General features: G+C 40.0%; 1 protein-coding gene across 1 annotated transcript in view; it reads right to left on the minus strand.

Moving 5' to 3' along the window:
• Positions 1-1496: 1496 nt before the first annotated feature.
• Positions 1497-27306, minus strand: part of LRRC36 (leucine rich repeat containing 36) — a 48644-nt gene continuing 22834 nt past the window's right edge. The window contains exons 5-15 of the mRNA XM_069085889.1: positions 26264-26394; positions 23061-23188; positions 20741-20792; positions 18843-19280; positions 17980-18269; positions 13315-13480; positions 10697-10848; positions 9912-10035; positions 8945-9059; positions 2859-3025; positions 1497-1546 (exon numbers count right to left, since the gene is read on the minus strand). Of these exons, the coding sequence (XP_068941990.1) occupies positions 1497-1546; positions 2859-3025; positions 8945-9059; positions 9912-10035; positions 10697-10848; positions 13315-13480; positions 17980-18269; positions 18843-19280; positions 20741-20792; positions 23061-23188; positions 26264-26394 (1813 nt within the window). The remainder of the gene's footprint in view (positions 1547-2858; positions 3026-8944; positions 9060-9911; positions 10036-10696; positions 10849-13314; positions 13481-17979; positions 18270-18842; positions 19281-20740; positions 20793-23060; positions 23189-26263; positions 26395-27306) is intronic.

Genomic DNA, 27306 nt, shown 5'->3' on the forward strand with positions numbered 1-27306 from the left:
ATCTCTACGTGTATGTGTGCTACTCATAACATAAAAAGTTCATAGGATTTAAAAGCTGAATAGACCCTCAGAGATCATTTTCTGCTAATCCATCTTCCTCATGTTAGATGAGAGGATGATGGAGCTCAGAGAGGGAGTGGCTTTAGGCACACAGGTAATAAGTAGTAGAGTTGGGATGGGAACATGTCTTCTTATGATCAATCCATCTGTCCCCTTCTGAGCGTTCCTGGAAGAGCTCTCCTCTGAGGAAAGTCTGGTATTGCTTTTATGGTTCCTCCTGAAGCAATTAGTCAGTCTGCTTGGAAATACTCAAAGAAAAAACTAGAAACAACAGATTCTGAGGGGTGGCAGGAAGCCACAAGCTCACAGCAGGCCCTGAGCCTGGTTTAGTGTAGACAGGAACAAAGAAAGGCAGCTCATTCAGAGAAGGCAAAGCTGCTCTGGCTGCTCCCAGGGATGCCTTTCAGGTGGTGTTGAGGAATTCATAAAATCCCAGCTTAGGAATGGACCAATCAGCAGGAAGCTTGAGGCTTCAGTTCCAAACCACACTGCTTAAGGAGAGAAGCATAGCCAATGCCAGGGCCAAGGACATGGAAACATCTCCAAGATGGAGGTGCATGTATGGGAGGCACTGTGGTAATGAAATAGCAATGGATTGAGAATCAGAGGAACTGGATTCGAATCCCAGCTCTGCTACTCATTACCTGTTTGACCAAGTGCAATTCCCTGTTCTCCTCCAGGCCTGTTTTTCAAGCATAAAATGAAGGGGGTTGCAATGACTATGTCCCTTGCATTCTATGTCTTACTACAAGACCACTGTGACCCTTATGGCCAGGAATCTGTCCTCCCCTGAACCACATGGCAATCCATAGAGAGGAACAGAGGGCTGCATCTCCCAATTTGGTTTAGGTTTCCAATAAGCCATAGAATCACAAAATTCCAAAGCTGGATGGGACTTCAGAAGCCACCCCCATATTTGAAGCACAAATTCCTTTTACAAAAAAAGAAAAACAAAAGAGGCAGCTAGGTGGTGCAGTCAATAGAGCACCCACCCTGGAGTCGGGAGGATCTGAGTTCAAATCCAACCTCAGACACTGGACACACTTACTAGTTGTGTGACCTTGGGCAAGTCACTTAACCCCAATTGTCTTGCCTTCCCCCCTCCAAAAAACAAAAACAAATTTCTTCTACAACATACCTAATAAATGGTCATCTAGCCTCTACCTGAAGCCCTCCACTGACAGTAAACTCATCATGTCCCATGGCAGTTTATTCCTCTTTAAGCCAGCTCTAATTAGGAGAAGGTTTTCCTCCATGAATGGAAGACCTTTGGGTTCTGTCCTGAATCACTCTGGGAACCCAAGAGACATTCCAGTTCAGCATAAAGCCCAAAGCAGTCCATGGATTTATTTACAACTTGAATACACTGTATCTGGGTTGCTGTCTTCTTCATTACTGCAACAGCTTTCCTTTCTCTTCCACAGGTTGCCTCAGGGTCAGCGAAGCATGTACATTTCCAATCCTTCTGTGAGTCTCTCTCTTGACTCTGAAGAGTAAGGAAATGACAACGAAAACCATGTTAAGCCAATGGTCCTCCTCAGCCCCACAGCCTCTGAAGCTGCCCCTCTCCTGCCCGGCCCATCCCCAGCTGAGGCACAACAGGCCCAATGGAGGCTAAAACAGCAGGGATGGATGGGGCTGCCAGGCCACAGGGGCTGCTATCCCTCCCTCTTTTGTTTTCCTGAAAGCTTTTCGGCTCTTCTTTTTTTCATTTCTGTCCTTTCCTTCATTATTCAAAGCTAGTGAAGTATCAGAATAAAACAGAAACTGGGAGAGAGAATCTTTCCTCTATCAACAATAGAGGATCCAGACCACACAATAGTCCAAAATTAGCATCCTTAGGAAAAAATTAAAAAATCCCAACCTCTGCTAACATATTCTAAATAATTTTCGACTGACAATTCACTCTTTTTTTTTTCCTTTTTCTTTTTTGGAGGGGGGCAGGTGGGGAAATTGGGGTTAAATGACGTGCCCAAGGTCACATAGCTAAGTAAGCTCTATTATTCACTGTGCCACCTAACTGCCCCTGGACAGTTCACTCTTGATCCAAGTCCAAAAGGACTCCCGTTGAGGCAGCAGGAGCTTTTTCCTTCCTGCACATTTTAAAGGTTACCAGTGATCTCAGCAGCTGACCCAGACAGCCTCACTCTCCCGGACCTCTCTTGGGCTTTTGGCCGTGCTTGACCTGGTGTGTTCACGTCACTCATGCAGACCCAACAGAGGGTCTGACATGTCTTGAGTCCTCAGTAAATACTTGTTTAATCTGGTTTCCCAGAGGTCCCTATTCTCTCCCCACTCCAAATGTCCCTAAGCCTCTCTAGCACTGGTCTCCTTCACTCTGAGCCTGTATTATGCATTGCTGTGCACATCTGTACCCGTACAGATGTGCACAGCGGTAAAGTGTAAGCTCATGGAAGGAAGGAGATATTTCTTTTTTATTTTCTACACCCAGCACCTGGCACAACACCTTACACACAGAGACTTCTTAATGTTTGTTGAATCAAACTGAATTTCTAGGGGTAGAAGAAGAGATTGACTTGTTGGGAGAGAGTGGAAGGCATAGAAATACCAACTGCAACTGTCTAAAAGAATTACCCTTAAAAAAACCCAAATCACCACAAAATATCCCAACCCCATTTAATCAACTATAAAAACCAATGATGGCATGGTCAGTGAGAGTAGTGCATGAGCACAGCTGGAACAGCTGAACTGGAGCCATACACACACACACACACACACACACACACACACACCCCAGGTAGCCTTCTCCCTGGTCACAATGGGATCACAGTACTGACCACTATCATGAGCTGCCTGTGATAAGGAAGATGGGAGGGTTTTCCCCAAGGGTAATGTTCTCCCAACTCGGTGACTCTTCTCAGGAGGCAGAACTGCTTTTCCCGGATAATTTTTTTGTTCTTTATTCAATTGCTGTAGCAGATACTCATTGGTTGTTACCAGGGACCTGAATTATAAGGGAAAGACATCATTAATTACACAATGAAGCCAAGCAAAACTAGCTTCTGCTGAAATCCTCTTTTCTTGCTTTGAGGTCTCCTAAAGGTGCCCCAGGATTGTGCTCTAAGGGCTATGCAAAAGAGTGTGAGCTTTCAGACCTTCTCCAGCTAGAAAAGTCTTGAGTCTGGACTCAGCAATGGATTTAGAGTTATTTCTGTCACTGCTTCAAGATCATTGAGCCCAAATACCTCATTTCATAGTGAAGAAGGAAGCCCAGAGAGGTTAAGTGATTAATCAGCTCTTCTAACACATATCTAATACTCCTTCCACCAAATCCTAATGCCACCCCCTGGACCTTATCCTAATGCCTAACCTGCCTCTAGAATTCATTATGGTGAAATACAACGATGGCAATGATCTGATAATTTTTACAGATCTCTGTCCCGGAAAATTAAAATCCAACCAGAACTGGAATGTAGCTCTAAGTTTTCAGGTTTCCCACTGCTAACAGGATATAATAAGTTAAGGTTTGGAGTCTTGTGGGTGCAGCTCTCACAAGAAATTCTGTATTCTGCCTTTAAGGCCCAAGTCTGACATATTTATTAATAAATTATTCTAATTCTAAGCATCTTTGCTTAGAGTCTCCAAAATGACAGAAATCCATCTTGCCTTTGAAAAACTCTAACCAATGTACTTTTGAGTTACATTTCACAATATTCCCAAATAACAGACAAAATTCTACAGTAAGATAAAATATAATAACAAACTTCAACTAATAATTTTATTCATCAGATAGAACAATAGATACTTAGAGAATTGACACACCTCAGGAATAATTTTCTTAAACCATTCAATCCCTCTTTGATCATTGTTTCCAAGAATTCTCCTTTCCTCACGGTAAATGTGAGAGATACTTCTCTATTAACTAATTAATCAAAGAGTTTTCCTTTTTGTATGATCATCAGCCTAATCCAGTCAAAGAATGGGGAAAAAGAGGCCTGTTTGTAAATGGACTAGTCAAGGGTCCCTGGGTGTGTCATGTCATTGGCATTCTGTCTTTAGGGAGAACAAAGTTTCTCTCTGAACTTAAACTTAGTTTCCCTTTAGAAAGTAGTTTGCATGGCAATATGTTTTACATGCCTATACACATATAACCTATGTCAAATTGTTTACCTTCTCAATGAAGGGGAGAGGAGAAGGAGGGAGGGAGAGAATCTGGAACTCAAAATTATTATTTTATTTTATTTTTTGCTTTGTGGAGAGGAGAAGGCAGCGCAATTGGTGTTAAGTGACTTACCCAAGGTCACACGGCTAGTAAGTGTTTAGTATCTGAGGTTGGATTTGAATTCAGATTTGAATTCACTGTGCCACCTAGCTGCCCCATGAATTCAAAATTTTTTAAAAACTAATGTTAAAAATTTTTTTTACATATAATTGTGGAAAAATTTTTAAATTAAAAAAATAAAGAGTTTAGTTTAGAAAGAGCTATGTGGTATAGTGGACAGAGCACTAGGCCTGAATTCAAGAGAGATCTGTGTTAAAATATTTACTAGCTGTATGATCTTGGTAAGTCACTTAATCTCTGCTTTGGTTTCCTCAACTGTAAAAGGGTACCTACCTCACAATTGTTGTAAGATCAAATGAGATTATATTTATGTTTTTTTTTTAAAAAGTATTTATTTTTAACATTCTTTTAAAAAAATTTTGAGTTCCAAATTCTCTCCCTTCCTTAGTCCCTCCCCAATCCACTGAGAAGACATGCAATATGATCAATTATACATGTTAGATCATACATATTTCCCTATTAGCCATGTTGCAAAAAATAAGCCCAAGAAAGATAAAGTGAAAAACTATACTTCAATCTGTTCTCTTTGGAGGTAGAAAGCATTTTTCATAATGAGTTATTTGAAATTGTTTTGGATCATTGTCTTTATTGGAATGGCTGAGGCTTTCACAGTTGATTTGCCATTACTGGGTACAAAGTTCTCTTGGTTCTACTCACTTCACTTTGCATCAGTTCATCTAAATCAGACCTGCAAAACTTGTCAACTTCTTTGGGCCACAGATAGGTTAGAATAGAGACAGACTGACAATGATTGGTTGCTGCACATTAAGTGACAGCCACCAGAAATCCTCTGGCAGGTGTAAGTGGCCCACGGGCCATATATTTGGCAGGCCTGATCTAAGCCTTCCCAGGTTTTTCTGAAACCATCCTGTTGGTCATTTCTTATAGCTCAACAGTATTCCATCACTATCATATACCACAACTTGTTCAGCCATTCCCCAATTGATAGGCATCCCCTCAATTTCCAATCTTTGCTACCACAAAAAGAGCTGCTATCAATATATTTATACATATAGTTCCTTTCCTTTTTCTTAGGATACATAGGATACTGACCTAGCCATAGTATTGTTGGATCAAAGGGTAAACAAAGTTTTATAGCCCTTTGAGAATATTGTTCTCCACATTGATTGGAGCAGTTTACAACTCCCCCAGCAGTGTATTAGTGTCCCTATTTTTCCACATCCCCTCCAGCACTTGCAATTTCTGATAGGTGTGAGGAGGTACCTCAGAGTTGAATTTTTATTTCTCTAATTAATAGAGATTTAGAGCTTTTTTGATGGGGTTATTGATCACTTTGGTTTCTTCTTCTGAAAACTTCCTGCTTATATCCTTGATCATTTATCAACTGGGGAATGGCTCTTATTTTTATACATTTGACTAAGTTTCTTATACATTTGAAGAATAAGGCCTTTATCAGAGAAACTTTCTAAAAAGGTTTCCCCCCCCCCAACCAATTTCCTACTTTCCTTCTAATTCTGCCTTCACTGGTGTGTGTGTGTGTGTGTGTGTGTGTGTGTGTGTGCGCTCTCACAAAAGGTTTTTAATTTAATGAAGTGAAAATTATCCATTTTATTTCCCATGATCCTCTACATCTCTTGTTCAGTCAAAAATTCTTCCCATATCCATAGATCTGACAGGTAAGATTTTCCATGTTCCTTTAATTTGTTTATATAAGCCTTTATGTGTAAATCATGTACCAATTTTTACCTTATCTTGGTATACAGTATGAAATGTTGGTCTATGCCTAGTTTCTGCCAAACTACTTTCTAGTTTTTCCAGCAATTTTTGTCAAAGTTCTTGCCCCTAGAGCTTGGATCTTCAAATTGATCAAATACTAGATTACTACTGTCATTTACTATGTGTATTGTGTACTTAATCTGTTCCACCGATCTGCCACTCTATTTTTTAGCTAGTTCCAGATTGTTTTAAAGATGACCATTTTGTAATATAATTTGAAATCTGGTACTATTAGGCTTCTTTCTTTCACATTTTTTTTCACTGATTCCCTTCACATTCTTAACCTTTTGTTCAGTCAGATGAATTTTATTATTTTTTCTAGTTCCATAAAATAATTCTTTGAATAAGCAAATTAATTTAGGTAGAAATGTCATTTTTATTATATTGGTTCAACCTACTCATGATTTCTCTTGGTTGTTTAAATCTGTCTTTATTTGTGTGAAGAGTGTTTTGTAATTATGTTCATAAAATTCCTCGGTATGCCTTGGCAGACTGACTGTCAAGTATTTTATATTGTCTGAAGTTACTTTAAATGGAATATTGCTGCTGCTGATTTATGTGGGTTCCTTTTAAATCCTGCAATTTTGCTAAAGTTGTTAATTGTTTCAACAAGTGTTTTAGTTGATTCTCTAAGTATACCATGAAATCATCTGCAAAATGACAGTATTGTTTCCTCAACACCTATCTTATTCCTTTGATTTCTTTTTCTTGTCTTATTGCTATAGCTAGCATTTCTAGTACAATATTGAATAATAGAGGTGATAATGGACTTTCCTTGCTTTATCCCTGATCTTATTGGGAAGGCCTCATTCAAGTTTATCCCCATTACAGATAATGCTTGCTCTCGGTTTTAGGTAGATACTATTTATCTATTTAATATAGCTCCTTTTTATTCCTATGTTTTCTAGTGTTTTTAATAGGAATGAGTGTTGTGGGGGGTTTTTTTGGTGGTTTTTTGTTTTGTTTTGTTTTGTTTTTGGAGGGCAATTAGGGTTAGTTTTGTGTGTGTGTGTGTGTGTGTGTGTGTGTGTGTGTGTGTTTGTGTGGGTGTTAAGTGTCTGAGGCCAGAACTGAACTTGGGTCCTCCTGACTCCAGGGCCAGCGCTTTACTCACTACACCACCTAGCCACCCCCCCATGAGTGTTGTGTTTTGCCAAAAGCTTTTTTTCTGCATCTACTAAGATAATCACGTGATTTCTCTTGATTTTGTTATTGATATTGTCAATATCGAACCACTCCAGTGTTTCTGGTACAAATCTCACTTGGTTATAGTATATGATCTTTGTAATATATATTGCTGTAATCTCCTTGCTTGTATTTTATTTTTAAAATTTTACATCAATATTAGGGAAATTGGTTTATAGTTTTCTTTTTCTGTTTTTTTTTTTTCTGGTTTAGGTATCAAATTCATTATTTGTATCATAGAAAAATTTAGTAGTACTCTTTCTTTAAAAAAAATTTTTTTTTGCTTTTTTTGGAGGGCAATTGGGGTTAAGTGACTTGCCCAAGATCACAAGGCTAGTTTCTGTGTTAAGTGTCTGAGGCCGGATTTGAACCCAGGTCCTCCTGACCCCAGGGCCAATGCTCTATTCGCTGTGCCACCTAGCCACTCCATATAGTACCCTTTCTGTATCTATTTTCCCAAATAGTTAGTACTGTAATTAACTGCTTTTAAATGTTTAGTAGAATTCGCTTATAAATTCATCTGGTCCTGGAGATTTTTTTCTTAGGGAGTTCATTTATAGCTTCTTCAATTTCTTTTTCTATGATAGGGTTATTTAAGTATATTATTCCCTCTTCTGTTAATATGGTACAACCGTTGAACTAATAAAAACAGGGGCTGGTTTTAGGGAGAAAAATAGCAATAAAATAAATAAACCATTGCTTAATTTAAGAAAAAGAAAGAGGAAAATCAAATCACCAGTATCAAAAATGAAGAAGGTGAATATACCACTAACAGTTGTACTTTCAATTTTATTAATTTCTCATTTCATTTTCTGGATTTCTATTTTGGTATTTAATTGGGGTTTTTTAATTTGTTCTTTTCCTAGATTTTTAAATCGCATGCCCAATTCATTGATTTGCTCTTTCTTTTTTTTTTTTTATTGATGTAAGTGTTTAGATCTTAAGCCACAAATTCTAGGATATTGTCTTATTGTTGTCATTATCATTAATGAAATTATTGTTTCTGTGACTCATTCTTTAGGATTAGATTATCTAGCTTCCAATTAATTTTTAAATCTATGCTTCCAAGGTCTTTCCTTGAATGTAATTTTTACTGCATTATGGTTGAGATAGTATGTGTAAAGTAGTTAACACAGTAACCTGGTATATATTGGGTGCTTAATAAATACTTGTTCCCTTCCCCCTTGGTGAGGGTGGGGCAAAGGTTTAGTGCAGGGCATTTTTCTTCCTATAAAGTTTCTTCATTCAGGTAAAGCTGGAAAGAACTTCAGACAAGTGACATATTTATTAATATTTCTAAAAGAGGGAGGAAGAGAGACCTTAGTGTGCTACACAGGTACATTTGAGCTGTCACCACTTACATTCTCACCAAAGGTATTTTGTAAATCACAATCACAAGAGCTTATTTTAAAATGCAGCAATGATCTTAGGGCATTCTCATTCATTCTTTCAACAAATGACCAGTATTTAATAAGCACCTACTATCTATGTTTAAGACCTTGTAGTGCTAGGTGCTCGAGATATAAAAATGAATAAAGACACAGTTCCTGCCTTTATGATCTAATGTGGCAGTGTTCTTTTACAGTACACTGTGCTGCCTCACTAAAGACAGTGGAAGGCCCTCCCTCCCCCTTCAGAAGCCATGGAGCCCTTCTGTACCTCTGACTTTCCTGGAGAAGGCACACAGTCTCCTCTAGTTTCTTCAGCTGGTTAAGTTCCTGATTCAGACAAGCCACCTGTAAATTCAGCTGTTGATTTTTACGGAGCAATTCATCTACAAGGGACATAATACCTCTGGGTTAGCTGCATTTTAACAAACCTTACAGATTAGTAACTAAGGGTTCCTTCCTGTCTCCAAGATGACAAATCTTAGGAATTAAAGCCAGAAGACACCTGTCCTCCCTTACCTGCCCCAAATCTACTGTGACACCCTTCCTTTTAATTCATAGGGGTAAATAAGCCATTGGCTATCTACATACTATTCAGTGCTATGACCTAGTACACTCACACCTATGTTCAACATTCCCTAGAGTTAGCCCATCTTAATGTATCTCTGCTGCTTACCAACACAGATATGAAATATTACAGGACATCAGTTTGGAAGGGGTCAGAATTCTAGTTGAGACTTCATTTTAAAAAATCTACATGCTCTGTCTGGACCCATAGCAGGAGGGTGACAAAGATGTGAATCTTTTGGTTAGATGGATAGAAACCAGCTCATGTTCATGACAAATAAGCACAGCCCTGAGTCCCTACATTATATTGGTTTTATAGGGAATCATGTAGTTCCAAGATTACCTCTGAAAAAGTAATTGTCTCCTTCTGAAATCAAGCTGTAAAACAAAGCCAAAGGACCTTACACAGAGAGAGTACTGGGCTGCAGGATTAAGTTGGGATGAAGAGCTCTATGGAAAATGCTGATTGACGAATTCTCAAAGAATAAAATCTGTGGGGGTAGGGGAAAGGCAGTACTTGCTTTGACTCCTAAAGGCTAGGGCTTATTAAGAGTTAAAGCAGCTGGCGGGGGGGGGGGGGGGGGGGGGGGGGGGGGGGGGGGGGGGGGGGGGGAGAAGAATGCCTCTAGACCCATACATCTGAGTCTGCATAAACATATGAATGAACTTACCATAACAGTGAGACTGGTGCCCACCCACACCAGAGCTGGAAGCACTTTCCTCCAACAGATGTACCTTTTCAGACAAAAAGAGATTTTCCTCCAGTACCCTGACCATCTTTTGTTTCAATGCTTCCTTTAGGTTAAATAACAAAAACAAGAACAAAAACAAAATGGTTACCACTGTCCTCTACAATAGCCTTGACAAGTGGTTATTCAGTTTCTTGCCTAAACACCTCTGGTCATAGGCAAGAACTGGCAATGGGACATGTGAGTTTCTATCCTTATCCTATATCTGGAAGCATGACAACCTGAAGCGTGTCTCTGAAGTTTCTACAGTTAAAACCCTTAGAAGCCCCACAATGACTGAACTGTCCTTGACATTAGGAGAAGATAATGGAGAAAATCCTAGGAAGAGTTAGAAATGGTTCTTAACCAAACCTATAGGTGAGAGTTTGAAGCCTCAGCAACTTCCCTTGCCATTCAGACTCACAAGGAAGAATTCAGAGACGATCTTCCTTCTCCTATCAGACACCAACCTCAACCCTGAACACCTCTTCGCTTGCCCTGTCTCAGAGTTGTTGTTTTAAACAAGTCTCAAAGTCAAAAAGTAACCTTGTCCATCAGGTAGCTTTGGAAAAGGTTGATGTCAGAGGTTTAGTCTGACTTTTCTCAATGTACTTTTAATAGGGATTCCTATGACTTCCAGATGATGATTAACTCTGGTTAAAGAGCTGTTTCGTGTTCTTCACTTTTACCCTTTGCTACCAAGGCACTGAAGAGGGTGGGAGGTGTACCAGATCATTTGGGACACCAGTGGATGGTCCCGAGTCCTTTAGCTCAAGGTCTCTTCTTCGTAAGGCTTTCAGGCTTTCATCAGGCAGTGAGCAGGCCCACTGTGGAGTCAGGTTGGGAACCACCAAGCTTAGAAGCATATCTCGGGCAGAACCTGGAGAAAATTTGGTGGGGAAAGCCGATAAAACCTACTAGCAGCAGCATTAACTTACAAGTTCTTTTATAAAGGCATCAAATACATAGTCCCTTTTGAAGACTTAGTCCTATGATTCCAAGAAGTCTTGGTGGGTATATTGGTAAACAGTGAATTGTCTTCTTTTTCTAAGTGAGGAGAACAAAAAAGAAAGGCCTCTACTCATATAGGATTTACTCTGAGGGCCCAGACTAGGATGAAATGCTCTCTGATTATTGGTTTACCAACAAATGGCAAGCAGAAACCCTGGGATTCAAACCTGGGCCCTCAGACTCCAAAGCCAAAGTCCTTTCTATTACATTATAGATGTCTTACTATAGAAACAGAACGAAGTGCTAAAGGGGTAGGAAAACAGAGACCAGCTTTCCTTTCCCTGTGCTTACTCCTTTAGATATCAGAAAAGAAAAAAAAGCCCAGTGATCACATTTCCTGCTTTTACCTAGTGTTTTCCCAACTCTGAACACTTCTTGAGTACTGTTTACAAAACAATAAAATGTCCTGCAAGAAACCAGAGAATTTTACCAAAAGAAGGATCCTTAGAAATCAACTTATTTCAATTTCTTAATTTTCACAGATGGGGAACCCAAAGCTTAGAAGGATTAAGTGATTTATTTGTGTTCATATAAGTAGGAGATTAATGTCAAGGAAATCTAAAAGACTTTTTTAAAAGTCATGTTATAAAAACAACTCTAGCTCATCTGTTTTTCTGTCAGATATTATAGTATATATACTATATATAAGATTTATAGTAAATAGACCTGTTGGGGGCAGGATAATTACACTATTTTAAATGTCCTAAAGCATCCTCTGAGAGTGGCTAGCATACTAATTAACATCTATATAATACTTGAACATGTATGCAAATTATCTCATTTGAACCTCATAACCAATGTTCTCCATTTTGCAAATTTGATGATTTTGCATATAAACTAGGGATTAGAAATGAAAAATAATATTATTGTATGAATAACTAGCATATCAGCAGGACAGAATGCACTATCTAGATATCTGGGGAAAATCCTGATAATAATAAAAACTGATAATTATATGGCATGTTGAATTTCACAAAGTGCTTTTATGTATCATCAGATTTTCTCAATCAACCTGTGGGGTAGATAGAGTAGTTAGTATATTATAGGTGAAGAAAGTCAGAAGGTATAGTAAATAATTCACATTTAAATAATGTCTTTTTATATTTTACAAAGCACGTTCATCACAACGTAGGGGAGTGGGGAAGTACAGACATTATCTCCACTTTATAGAAGAGAACTGAGAAGTAACCATGATGATAATAGTGAAAATAGCTAGTATTTCCATAGAACTTCAAAGTTTGCAAAGCACTTTGCATATGTTAGCTCATTTACTACAGTAGCTGTGCAAAGTAGGTACTATTATTATTGCCATTTTATATATGAAGAAACTGAGACAAGGAGAGGTTAATTTGCCCAGGATCTGAGGCAGAATGTGAAATGGAGTCTTTCTCACTAGTACTTTAGCACTCTCCCTATTACACTGGACAGCTGTTGTGACTTATACATCCATCACACTAGTTATTAAATAACAGACTTGGTGTTGCGTCTGTTTTTTTCTGATTTTTAATTCATTTTTTTCTACTACACCACTATGACCTGGTAAAATTAATACAAGAAAAAAAACAAGAGAACTCAGAGATCTGTTAACAACAGTGTTCCAAAAGAGGATTGGTGAAAATTGTGAAAATAGCTTTCTCTAGGTTGAAACGGAATTGAGTTCATTGAATCCTCTGAGTTTCCCAGCTTCCTTCCTCTTCACTGGAGGTCTGGCACAGGTTGCCTGGGTGGCCTCTCCCATCCCTCCCAACTTTTGAGTTCTATGAACAAGAATCCTGTCTACAATATAACCTCTACACAGTTAAAGCTTAAAGCTCAAAACTGTACGAAGACTTTTGGGATATCTTTGTATTTGCCTTATATCTTCACCCCTTGCACCCAACTTTGCTTTCTAGAGATAAAGGAGTCCAATCCCTTTTCTACAGGACAAGTATCACATCCTCCCTCCTAAGTCTCCCTTCTCTAGGCTGAAAAACCTGGGTTCCCCCTCAAACCATACTTCATCAGGCAGCATGACCTCTGAGGCCTGTCACCACTCTGGCTGCTCCTTCAGCTTCCTTCATAAAGGGTTATCTTTCCTAAAATATGGTATCCAGAATGAAACACAAGGCTCCCAATGTCCTGTGGCTGCCTGATGCATCTTAAGCTGTATTAACACTGGGGGCTTCCATATCCCACTATTGACCCAAACTGGGTTTTGCAGTTCACTTGCCCTCCCTGCTGATGTGGGGTGGGGAGAAGATGGCCTGTGGTGCCTGGGGACCCAGGCTCCACTGGGAACAACTCAGAAGTCAGAGCAGAGCCCTGCTTGCAATGAGAGAGGAGAGAGGTTACTCACCCAGGAACTTCTTGTTGAGAAGCAGAGACCCTGAGCCGTTCCAGTGCTTGTCTACCAGCACCAAGAGCTGTCGGAGCACCCTGGCCACATGGGAAGTCCTGGCAATGGGCGGGGGACTATGGTTTCCTTGTAAACCATGCAAACTGCCCATGTCACTAGAGAGAGGCTCAAGAAAGGAAGAAAGCATACCAACCAACGTCATTCTTACTCAGGAAGGGTAGCAGAGACCCAGAGATCAAAGTAGTACTAGCACAGAATCGTGGCCTTATTTTTCAAGTCAAGATTAATTATATTACACTACATTATCAAAAGATCAGGTAAATATAAGAACCAACTCTTCCAGGAGAGATGCAAAGATATAATTCAGTATCTGCTTTCACTGATATCTGTATATTTTTTAGGGAAAAAAATCTACCATTTTAGTTCAATATTCTGCTGACCAGCCCCATACATTTTTCAGTCTATGATACTTTTGTTCTTGAAAGTATAAATCATAAGCTCTACCTAAACCTGTTATATCTAAAAAAATTATTAATTGGGAGAGCACCAACCATGATTATACAAGATAAAAATTGCATTTTATAGAAATCAAAGTTTAAAAAGTACTTTCATTACAATAACCTTGCCTAGGAAGTTAATACCAGTGTCATTATCCTTATGGCAATAAAGAAATAGATTTTGAGAAGTTATTGACTTGGAGAGGGTATCAGTGTCTAAGCCAGCCTACCTCCAATTCCAGGGCTTTTTCCACACCCCATGCCCCCTATTTTGCATCTGTGACCTGGAGTGCACATTGGTATATACGATAGTGAGAGGTTCAAGAAAAACTGACTTTTATTCATTATTTTAGCAAATTGTCCTTGAGCACCATTTCTAAGAAAGTACACCATGCTAGGAATTGCAAGGAAGTAGCAGTCTCAGTCCCTGTCCTTGAGGAGTACATGATCTAACAGGAAGAGGAGGCAAAACACATATAAAAAGTGTCTTGTGCTATAGAACAATACGTGACTGAGTCTCAAATGAGTATCAATGAAAAGTGCTACAGGAATTTAGAAAAGAGCAATTTCTATGGGTTGTAACACACGGAGAAAACTGGAAGAGAGGGGTCTAAAAGTCAGCCTTGAAGGGTGTGGAAGGGAGAGAGATACTAAGTTGAAGGTGCGAAGAGCTGAGGTGTAAGCCAAGGCAAGAGCACAAAAATGTAAGGAAAGTATGTTATAGGGAAAGAAGATGGACCAGATGGTGTATAGATGCCGTATGGGGTTTCTACCCACAATTTAAGAAGAGCTGAAGGGGTCTCCCGTGGAAAAAGTTTAAGAAGCCCTGGTTTACATTGAAAAACAGCCTGACATAGAAGTAGGTTAAGGAGTAATTGTGGGGGGCGTGGAGTACCAGATTCAGATTTGTGGGGATAGAAGAGAATTGACAACAAAGTAAAAGTGAGAGATCTTCAAAAGAGAGGGAAAACAGAAGCCAAGCAGTCCAAGAGGTGAACTCCAGAGAACCAGTGACATTTACAACTTGGCACTGTGTTAGAGAGCAGCAGGAATGGAAACAGGGCAAGAAAATACACTGTGACATCTCTCCCAGCCTCACAGAATCTACCCTGGGTCCGTCCAGCCCCATGATCTGTCATCCTGTAGGTTCTTTCACGGAGATCTATGGGCCTTTCATGGCTCTGCTCCTTGCTAACGCCAGTGCCTCCGAATCCTTTCCTTTCGCTCTGTTTTTAATTCTCTACATTCAGTGAATGTTACCAAGGATCTCTTGCTTGACAATCTGAATGGCGTCTTCTCAATCCTCATCATCTAACCCTGAAAGCTTCTTATGTCCCTCTTCTCCTTGACAGGCTTTTCCAGGTTGTCATTGTTGCTCTCACCTGGTTCTCTGCTCCTCTTCAGTGTTCTTTGCGGGATTCTCCTGCTAACAGTGGGTGTTCCCCAGAGCTTTGTCCTGGGCCCTCTCCTGCTAGTTTGCTTGGTGCTTTCATCAGCTCCCATGATTCAATGACCATCTCTCTGCAAGTGATCTCAGATCTATTTATCCAGTCCTAATCTTGCATCTGACCTCTTGCATCTCTAATTGCTGATGGTACATCTTAAACTAGATGTCCAGTAGATATGTTAAATTCAACATGTCCAAAACAGAACTCATTATCTTTCCCTTCAGTGCTTTTCTTCTTCCTAATTCCTGTATTACTGTGGAGGGGACCACCATCCTTGGTGGCACCCAGGTTCACAGCTGAGGTGTCAGACTCAACTTCACACTCTCACTCACCCCCTCCCCCATCTAACGGTCGCCAAACCCTGTTAATTCTACTTTTCCAACCTCCGAGTAGAAGCCCTTGTCTCCTATGATACTGCTGCCAAGCCCTCCTCACTTCATACCTGAACAACAGCTTTCTGGGTAGTCACTTAGGTCCATCCTCCACTCAGCTATCAGAGATCTTGCTAAAGTGCATATCTGACCACTTAAGTCCTCCAGTGACTCCCTGTCACATCCAGGATGACACACAAAATCCTCTGTTGGTTTTTCAAGCTCTTCATAATCTTTCTCCTTCCCAATCTTCTTTCACCTCACTTCCCACACTGGCCTTGAAACACAAGATATTCCAACTTCCTGATGCATCAATTTTTTTGTGACTGTCCCCCATATCAAGGATGCTCTTCCTTCTCATCTCTGCCTTCAGGTCCCGCTGAAAACCCACCTTAAGAAGCCTTTGGAAGCTCCCCCTTAATGCTAGAGCCCTCCCTCTGGGAATTCCTCTAATTTGTCTGATACACCTCTTCTTTGTACATAGCTGTTTGCATGCTGTCTCTCCCAGCAGACTCGGAGATCCTTAAGAGGAGGGACTGTTTTTGCCTTTTTTTGTATCTCCAGCTCTTCGCCCAGTGTCTGACACACAACAAGTGCTTAATAAATGCTAACTGACTTGACTTGATTAGGTGACAGCAGAGTAAAATCTTACTAATTCAATATAAGGTAGAGATGGAGGAGCAGGAGGGAAAAAAATCCTACCTAATTTAATTTAAAAAGTTTGAAAAGCAAGGTTTCGAAATTGTCTCACTGCTCTTAAGTACCACATGTATAATAAACTACTGTGAAATTAGTAATAATCGATTAAATGTACAACATCACAACACCTTACACTCTTCCATAGAACAAAGCACCCTAGAGCTACACCAACCTTGGGTACGCTCCTTGATCCCCAGAAAGGGTCTTTGTTTCCTTCTGGCCTCTATTACTGTTCTGCATTTATCAGGGGCTGTTTCTGTATTACAGTGATTGGGGTATGTATCCCTTTGTAGATGATAAACTCTAGGAGGACAAGGACTGCTTCTTATCTCTCTTTTCATCTCCTGAATGCCTTTCACAGTGGCCTTTAGTTATTCAACAAATATTTATCAAGGGTACTTTGGAGTTCCAGTCACAGTCTACATGTGGAATATGATTCGTAAACAGGTAAGTACAAGGGAAGGTAGAAAGTGATGGAGGCAAGGAAAACAGAAAAGTACTCTGAGGGAAATGTGAACAGCGAGAAAGTACTTAAAGCAGCTGGCAAGAATCAAAGAAGAATTACAAGGATAGTGGCATCTGAACCAGGTCTGGAAGAGAAGAATTCTGAAAGGCAGAGATAGAGGGAGAATCTATCCCTGGCATGGAAGTTGGCATGAACAAATGCACAAAGGTCAGAAGATTACAGATTTGGAGCTGCAGTAGAACTTAGAAACCATTCCATCAAGGCCCTCATTGTACAGATGAGGAAACTGAGGCACAAGTGAGAGAGGCTGAATTTCAACCCATTCTAATCAAGACAAGGCATGTCAAATTCTGGTATGTCAACTTCCAGTTTTAAAAGAACAAAAAGTGGGAGTAACGTGAAATAAGGCTCAAAAGATAGGTTGGAACTGAGGCTTGGGGAGGCCTTAAATGTCAGGCTAAATAAAATATTTGTATTTTACCCACTGAAGATCTCTGAGAAAGGGAGTGACATGGGAATATATATGTTGTAGAAGGGAATTGTGACAGCCTCATGAACACTAGCCTGGAGATAGCAAGACTGGAGCCAAGAAGACTCAGTTCATTGGGGGCTTAATACATGTGTTGAATTAAATTGAACAAATTTGTCTAACACAGAAGAATTTACTGTCAGACCAATTTAAGACATTTTACTCAACAATAATCACACATGCCGATTGATAAAGTGATCAAATGACTCTGAGTTGAGACATTGATGAGGTTTTTGCTGTACAAAGCAAAACACAGATTCAATCATTCTTATAAGCAATTTATGCTGATATTGATTATAATTACACAGTGATTTTCAAATATTTAGTCTTAGAACATTTGATGAAGACAGAAACCTATGGATCATGGACCATACCTTCTTCTACTTGTCTATGCTTAGAATACCATCCTAGTGGCTAAGAACAGTGCTAATTTTTGTTGAGTTATCACCAAAGTACATCACAAATTATTCATTTGTACCAGAATGAGCTACATGAGGCCCAGAGACCACAGGAAAAACCACAAGCTTCGGCCTTTCCTCCTTAACGTCTGCCTTCAAAGTCACTTGAGTGTTTCTGATGACACTATTTAGGAATTTATCCCCATAAAAAGAAACACAGTCCTAATACAGCTTTGATTAAGAGCACAAATACTTGCCTCATTGTTGGTAATGTCTTTGAGCCCGTGATTTGGCACTGTGCTTGAAAGAATACTGTCCTTCCTCTTAAATCCCCTTCTAGTTGGGCTTATGGACCTTTTTGTCAGAAGTCCCCTGTCTTCTTGAGTCCCTGAAGGTGATAGGTATGTCCGCAGAGAGTTTCCCACAGCAGTATTACTTATGAAAGAACCATGTGCTTGTGTTAGATTGGTGAGGCCCACAGATAACTGCTGTTCAGTGTTGGCCAGCAGAGTTGAATCACTGCTAAAATGGCTTGTGGTATATAGATCTGTGGAGGGAATGTGCCAGAAAATGAAAACTCCCTGGAGCAGGATCCATCACTTATTCTACAACTAGCTTCTTCCTGAACTCATGGTCCACTGCTATGGACAATTTGCTGGTGATAAGCCTCACTCACTCTCAGCCAGTTTGGTTCTCAAATGACCAATGTAGTGTGTGTGTGTGTGTGTGTGTGTGTGTGCGCGCGCGTTTGTACGTGTGCATGTGTACACACACATATACACACAGCTTGATAGGCCCAGCTAGAGTTTACTTACACTTGGCAGTCATCTTTGAAGACCCAGGATTGCTAGAAAGCTGCTGGCATGACTTCTACTGGGATTTTATTTGGTGAACTACAATATGTTATGATCGTGGAGCCCAAATTTCAAACAATGAAAACTACTTCTCTGTTACCATATTATTGTGGATACTCATTCTAAGCTAGAAATTCTATAGATCACTAATGATTCCAGAATCACAACTTAAGATATGTTGGTCTAGAGACTCAAAATTTCCTTGCTATAGACCACCACCTTGCCTCCTTTGAAAAAGGCCTGTAACAGATCAAAAGGCTTGCTACCTGAACTAAGCTTCAGCAGTCTTCCAGTGGTAGAGTCTGGGTCAGTCAAAGGAGTCACTATATCTCCACAGGAATGGGATGAAGTGGACTTTGCATCATTCAAAGATTTCATACTATAGTCTTGGTAATTCTTGCTTCTATGATGAGTCTGGGATTTCTTGCTAAAACTTCCATGTAAAGTTACAGAGTTAGGATAGTGACTGTTATAATTATCTAGATTAATATCTTTAGGTAACTGATAGGGATGAATCTGGCTTGAATCACCCACATCCAAGCGTTTACTTGATAAGGATTCATGGCTAAGTTGATAAATATCAGTCTTTGGTATCAACTCTTTCTCTAAAGATTTATCATCTGAGAAGCTTAGTCGGTATCCTTCTTTAGCCGTCTTGTCTGGAGACCGGACTGAAGATTGAAGAGATGGGTAGCATCGGAATTCTAACAGAATACAACCATGGCAAAAGAAAGAAAAACAAGAATGAAAATTTGTCATTGGCCAGAGGAATATCAATGTGCCCAGGGCACATTTACTCTTTACCAGAGGAGGCTGTCAGTTAGGGTGGTTTGGATAGAAGGGAAGAGAATCAAAGGACTCAACACAAACCATAGGATCATAAAATTTTGAGCTAAAAGAGGCCTTAGAGATCATCTAAGGTGACCCCCTCATTTTACAGATGAGGAAACTGAGGTTTTTAACAAGAGGAATCATAATCATAGAATATTGAGATGGAAGGGAGTATAGAAGTCATCTTGTCCAACCTTTATCCCCTTATTCCATTTTACTGATAAGGAAATAGAGGCTGAGAGAAGGGAAGTGACTCACGTAATGACAGAACAAGTTAATAAGTGGCAGAACTAGAATTCACACCCAGGTCTCCTATGCTATAGTGCCATCAAACCATGCTGAGCCTGAGTAAAGAATCTGCCATAGGCCAGATGGGAACCAATTTCTATTTGATTTACTAGGAACTTCCTTAGATCAGATTAGACTCCTTGGGACAGGAAGTTGCAGGGTTGGTAAAGAAACTCCTAAGGAAGGTTTAGAAAGCTCTTATCTCACAACAATCCTGTGAGATAGACTGTACCAATGTTATCATCATCTTACGGGTGAGGCCACTGAGGCTTGGACAGATAAGTGATTTGCCCATAATCTCACATAAAATGCATTGGAGGAAGGATTCAAACTCAGGTCTCCTGATTCCAAATCATGCCCTTTTCCTCCTCCACCATCATATCTCCTATGTTATCTCTAGGGGGAAAACCTGGCTTGGAATATCCCATTTGCCCAGCCTTAGAGAGATTCTCTCCCAAGAGAGCTTTGGCTTTCTGCTAGAAATCAAAGATAGTGGGAACAACCTTTCAAGGCCATGACAGCACAAAAGATGCAGCCTCCGTTCATTTGGATGTTTCAGGAATCCCAAGACTCAGAAGAAACTCTTTAGCAAGCACAGAAGATGCAACAACTGAGTTAGACATACTGAATGTTGAAAACGGAACCCAAACCACTGGAAATACATCCTCTGAGGCAAATATTATATTTGAACCTATTCATAAATTCCCAGCATAAAATACAAGAAAGTTATAAAATTATGGCACATTTCAATAAGAAGGAATTTTTTCTTACTTACCTTTGTATCTTCATAGTTCCAAATATAATACATTCATTACATATAGGAGACAATGTTTTTTGAATGAACAAATAACAAAAATCTAAGCATGACCAAAGAGATTAGATTGGAAATATTCAGTCTTAAGCAAAACCACAAAGGTCACTACCCCAAGTACTAGTGAGAATCCCTCACAAAAGGGTTGCCAATGTAGGCATCTAAGATTGAGAACCATCATCCAATTCTTCCCAAACTTCATGGAAATGTGGACTCTGAATGCAAAATATTTACCATCTTCCTGGTGACCATCTCCTGGCAGCTCATTTCTTGCCACTTCCTGTAGCTGAAAAATATTTGAGAAGGTAAATATGAGAAATGGAAGGACACAGAAAGCAAAAGAATACAAAGTGGTAGGGGTGGCTAGGTGGCACAGTGAACAGAACACTGGCCCTGGAGTCAGAAGGACCTGAGTTCAAATCTGACCTCAGACACTTAACACAAAAACTAGCCATGTGACCTTGGGCAAATCACTTAACCCCAATTGCCCTCCAAAAAAAAAAAGAACACAAAGTGCATACATTAGGTAAGTTACCAAAAACATTCCTCTGTTAAAGAAGAAATACTTGAAAAGAAACAGACATCTAAGTGAAGGTCCTGTTCCAAGCCTACATGGAAGTTCAAAGAACTGTTTTTTGTGATGACAGGGGGTCTTTTGATAACTTGAATAGTATTAGAAAAGGCAAGGATGTTTTGGAGAAAGTTGTGAAATACTGTATATTCTTTATTTTGAATACTTAACATAGAGGTAAGATATGAAATGCTTCTCTGACTCAAAAAAAGGGGGACACATCAATTTTATCATCTTGCAAAGGGGCTTAAAGTTATATTGAGGTGGCCTGAAGGAACTGAAGTGAGGCAGGATAAGGCTGAGATATCCTATTTCTTTTTAGGAGAATCTGAAACCACACAGCTCCATCCCTTTCAACATACTAATTTATTTCTCAATTTGAAATATTATAAGCTATTTAATTCCTTCCCATTCCCTCGCTTTCATGTTCTAACTCTGACTTCAAAATTGAAATTAGATTCTAAAGTGAAAACTGTAAAGTCCCTTATGTCAATTTCCCTATACAAAGTCAGTTCAAAGCTAAAACAAAAGTTAAAGACATTTTCCAGGTCTCCCAATTGAGATCTTTAAAGATTGCCTCAAAGATTACCCCAAATATGTGCTTTTCTACCTATCACCAAGAAGGAAGCTATTTGTTATTGAAGGAAAGGCCACTGGCTTTTCAGTGAGAGGTCTTGGTTTTGAATCCCAGTTTTGCTACCTACTACTTGTGTGACTTTGGGCAAGTCATTTTACTTCTTTGGTCCTGTTTCCTCATCTATAAAATGAGGAAGTTGAACTAGATGGTCTTTAAGGTCCTGTCCAGCTCTAAATACAATGAGATGCCATCCCCAGACTGAGAAAAAATATTATTACAGTCAATTTTTGATTCATCAGGAGTTGACCATTCAGCTCTTCAAGACCTCTACCTGCAAGAGTGTAGACAAAGTGAGAACTTCAAACTCACATCAGCAAACATGGCTCCTTCCACCATATTTACTCCTACAAATCATGTAATGATTTCCTCTTCACCACCCAGATTTTAAAGTGCAAAGTAAATCAGTAACTCTTCCTCCAATCTCATATGTTCACTGCCTTTTGCCTCCTATCACATCTACCCTTTCCCTTTTCCTTATTCTCTGCTCCATTACAGAAAGGTCAACAATAGTTTTAATTATAGGGACACAGAAGACTAAATTGAAAAAAAGTGGAGCTAAGGTGAAAAGCAAGATTGGCTGAAGGTGTAGGACACAGAACTAACATAAAAGTATGAATTATGTGCATGAAGATTGTGGCTCTGGTGGAAAGTTAAGTGGTATAAGGTTGAAATGAATTGATGAGGTACTATCCTTCACATCTACTGGAATCAATCTAAGAGTTGGGAAGGATCTTGGCTAAAAGAATCTCTTCCTATAACACCTTCTACAGTTAGCCTTGTAGGCCTCTAGGGAAGTAACTATCAGGAGGCAACCTATTCCACTTTGAGACATCACTCTGTATACATGATAGTCCTATAACTATATAAAGAAAGCTATCATGCTCCTAGCTTAAGACTATTATGCCTTTCCTAGGCTAACTATTCCAAGATTTTTTCCCCACAATTCCTCCTGGGACATGGTTATGAGGTTCCCCCCCCCCCATACCCTGGATGCAGCACAACTTGACAACATCCCTCTTACAGCGTAGTACTCAGAGCTGAGCTCTAGAGTGGATCTGACTGGGGTAGCACGCAGTGGGAGAATCGCCTCTTGTCATGGATGTCAGGTCTCTATTAAGGCAGCTTCTGATCATGTTATCTTTCTTGGCAGTCACATCACAGTGCTGACTCATACTTAGCTTGCAGCCACTCTAGTTTCACATGAGCTGCTTTTAGAAATAAACATTTGATAAATAGGATTCATTTACCCAAGTTCTCTCAGCTCCTTCATGGGTGTTTTAGAATTATCAGTATTATTAGTCTTCATTAATTGATGTGTTAGAATAGCAAGAAGGTAAACACATTACCTGGGTCCCCAGGGGAAAAGTGTCTAGCTCCTGATCAGCTGGATTGCTGGCCTGGCTTGCAGAAGCACTTGTTAGTGAATCCTTTAATTCCAGGTTGGGGACAGGAAGGAAATGTCCTTTGCTTAATTCTGTGTTAAAATGAAAGGCATCCAGTGAAGCACTGATCGGACTTCAGAGGCATCTATCCCAAGAAAATATACTATAAATTTTGGCCCCCAAGCAGGAGGCCTCCAGCCACAAAACAGTGGCCAGTTGAGAAACATGGAAGCAATCCATGTCATTAAATATCTCCATGACCCAAATCAGCCACTTAGCCTTTATGTGCTTCAGTTTCCTCATCTGTAAAATAGTAAGAATAATAAAAAAAAAAAAAGAATAATCAAAACCTATTTTTATAGGGAGAAGTACTAAGCCTTTCAGTTGACTGGCATTCTAGCTTTAGATTAGATAACCAGGCAAAGAAAGAAATTAATTGTTTGCTTGTCCTGTCTATCAGTGTAAACTGAAACCAGGAAAGACAAAACAGAAGAATTCTATCAGCTTGTAAGAGCTGAGCCTTCAGTGTGATTTATCCTGTGGTACTTGATAAGTACTGTAGAATTCTGATATTCTAGGGCTACTAAGGAGCCCTATGGTGAAAATGAGTTTAACTTCTTTCTGGAAAGCTCTAGCAGAACTTAGTGAGGCACTAAGGCAAGGCAGTGGAGACTTGGGCTTCTGACTAAGAACATGCTCATCCAGTTTTAGTCTGCTTACCTCTGGACAACAGAGCTACTGAGCCAGTGCAGCAGAGAAGGTGAAGAGCGGGAAAGGCCAAGCTTCTGGAGACTTGGGCCCCCATTCCATTCAAGGATTTGCAATGTTTCCTGCTTCTCAGATGCAGAGATTGAAATATACCACTTAAAGGGGCAGCCAGGTGGCACAGCGAGTAAAAGCGCCAGCCCCAGAGTCAGGAGACCTGGGATCGGTTCTGGTCTCAGATACTTAACATCCACACAAAATAACTGGCTGTGTAACCTTGAGCGAGTTACCTAACTCCAATTGCTTTAAAAAAGAAAGAAAGAAAGAAAGAAAGAGAAAGAAAGAAAGAAAGAGAAAGAAAGAAAGAAAGAAAGAAAGAAAGGAAGGAAGAAAGAAATATATCACTTAAAAGAGAGCTTCCTTCTTAGAGAACATTTTTTTTTTAAGCAATCGGGGTTAAGTAACTTGCTCAAGGTTACATGGCTAGTTATTTTTTTGTGTGGGTGTTAAGTATCTGAGCCTGGAACTGATCCCAGGTCTCCCGACTCTGGGGCCTGCACGCTTACTCATTACACCACCTGGCCGCCCCTTTAGAGTACATTTGCTCTTAGACTGCTTTCCCCAGTGACTAAGAAGTTACCAGAACAAATGCCCTCTTCCCTAACACAGAAAGAGTCATAGAAAAAACAAGACAGGGGCATCCAGGTGGTGCTGTGGATAGAGCACTGGCCCTGGAGGCAGGAGGACCTGGGTTCAAATTGGACCTCCAATATTAGGTGTGTGACCCTGGTCAAGTCACTGAACCCCACAACCTCAAAAAAAAAAAAGAAAGAAAGAAAAAAGCAGGAGATCAATCACTTGTTATTGTAAGTGTTTAGAAGCTTACAAATAGTGCTTCATCTCCATCAGGGAAAACAGATTTGAATTGTAGCAGAAGAGATTTAGATTTAGCAATAAAGGAAGAACTCTCTGACAATAAGGAATGGGAATGAGTTACTGAGTAAGGCTATAGGACATTGTTGTTTGTTCTCTCAGATGGTTGACAGGTGATATCTAGAAATGGGGAAATAAGATTAAAGAACCCCTCAAACTCCTTTTAAACTTACAGATTACACTAAAATATTGTTGAGTTTTCTATAATCTTTACAAACTCTCAATTCACATTCCTTAGCCTGGTGTTCAAGATGCCCCAAGACCCTCCAGTCAACATTTCTCACCTCCTACTAATTCCTCACAAGAATTATGTTACATCTAGGTTTCTGTACTAGCTTTGCCCTTGATGTCCCAGGCTCTTTCCCCCTACACCCTCTGTTCACACCCTCCTTTCTGTCCAGGTTCTGCTGGTCAGTCCTCTAATACCCAGCTCCAGATCCACCTCCTCTTGGAGACCTTTGCCAACTATTTAACTTTCTCTTGACACTGGTGACCCTTGTGCATATTATTCTGCCTTTAAAAAAATGGTTTGGTGTTCATTTTAAATAACATTAAGCACCTATTCTGTTCAGGGCACTGTGCATTGTTGATGCAAAGAAAAATCCCAAACAGGAGATGTCCAGCAGCAGAACCTGGAGAACAAGAAAGTCCTCTAAGAAAGGAGGAGGCAGCCACTGGCCTTCACAATGCCAAAGTACAACAAGACAAGGACTTTGTATTTGGCAACGAAGAGCCCTCTGGTTCCTTTTCAGACTTTAGAATGGAGAAGAGAGATAAGGCAGATTGTAAAGAGTTGAGAAATTGGTAGGTAATGCGGTAAGTGAAAGCAAAGAGTATAGCCTTCTTCTAAAAATATACAGTGAGGAAAGAGAAAGGACAATAGCTTAGGGGATAGCACAGTCAAATGAGGTCCTCTGTTTGTTTTAAAGGATGTGGAAGACCTAAGTGTGCTTAGGCCAGAGGGAAGAAACCAGGAGATAGAGAGAAATGGAAGATGAGAAGGGAATAATCCATGGGGAAAACCCTCCAAGGTGACAGGAGAAAAGATGGAGTCAAGGGCACAAGGAGAGGGCCTGGCAGTAACACAAGGACATCTTTGAGGCTGCAGTAATAGGAGAGTCAAGTGGAGTTGTAGAGAGATTTTGAGATATGAAGTAGGGAAGATAATGGAGCTTAGGTGAATGGGCTTGAATTTTCTCAATAAAAGTAGAAGGCAAGTAATTTGCTAAGAAGGAGTGGGGAGGCTTGGGGAGCTTGAAGAATCTGGAGAAGGTTTGGATCCTAAAGCCACTACAAGAAGCATAACAGAATTAACTGGGAGATAGCTAATTTCCTCTGTGCATAACTGAGGGAAGACAATATGAATTTCACAGGGTTACAGATTTAGAATAAAGTACCTTAGAGGTTACTGAGTCCAAACCCTCATTTCACAGATGAGGAAACTGAAGCCCAGAGAGGTGAGATGACATATCCTAGGTCACCCAACTAGCAATTGTCTGGTACAGTATTCAAACCCAGGTTTTCCTGACTCTGCATCCAGTTTTCTATCCACTGTACCACACTCCCTTCTCTACTGTAGTGGACCCAGCTGATATAGATGAAGTACAGGGTCAGAGAAGGCAGAGGATGGGAGAGATCCATGCTTGAGGCCTTGCAGGGCCTAAGTACCAGAAGGACAAGGAAACAAGTGATTCAAGGGAAAAGGTTGTGAAGGGAGGAAAAGGAGGCTGTGAGAATAGGGAGGGATGAACAGGGCCTGGTGGTGCCTGCCTGTGATCTCAGCATGTAAAGGCCCAGATTAGAGTTTGGGAGTTCTGTGATGTAGTAGGTTATTCTGATCGAGTGTCCAAATTAAGTTTAGCATGCAGTCAGTGAGTGCCCAGAAATAGGGAGGCCCCTGGGTGCCCTATGAAAAGGTGAACTGGTCAAAGCTCTGGTGCTGATCAGCAGTGAGATTTTGCCTGTGAGTAGTTCCTGCACTTCCAGCCTGGGTGAGCTACAGAGACCAAGTCTTGAAAAAGCAAACAAACAAAAAAAACAACCCAAGAAGGGATGAAAGAACTGGAGATTATGGTGAAGATGAAGAAAAGGTTTAAGGAAAGTGAGGTAAGGATAGTGAGAAAGGAAGGAGATTATAACAAGAAGGGAATTTCAGAATTCAAGATCATAGAAATAGAACAATTATGGTTTAAGAATAATTTCTTTTTAAAAATTAATTGTATTATTTTAAATGGACAAAAATCTATTTTCTCTCTCCCTCCCATCTCTCCCCCACTATGATTGGAAAAAGGAAAAGAAAGCCTTTCTAACAAATATATATAATCAATAAAAACAATTTCTGAGGTATGACCACCCCTTAATGAATGGTATCTGAAGCTGAATATAATTATAAAGGATGTGAAAGTTGAAGTTGATAATGAACTAGAAGCCTGAGTATTCAAAAGAATATTAACATGAATATTGACATCAGCAAGGATGAGGGAAGTGGTTAAGGTGGAGAGGAAAACTGTGAGGCAGGTACTGAGAGAAAAAGAAAGAAAGAAAGAAAGAGAGAAAGAAAGAAAGAAAGAAA

Source organism: Petaurus breviceps, unplaced genomic scaffold, assembly GCF_028583685.1.
Source record: "Petaurus breviceps papuanus isolate PSGF00001 unplaced genomic scaffold, PetGlider_PUasm1.0 176, whole genome shotgun sequence".
NCBI lineage: Eukaryota > Metazoa > Chordata > Mammalia > Diprotodontia > Petauridae > Petaurus > Petaurus breviceps.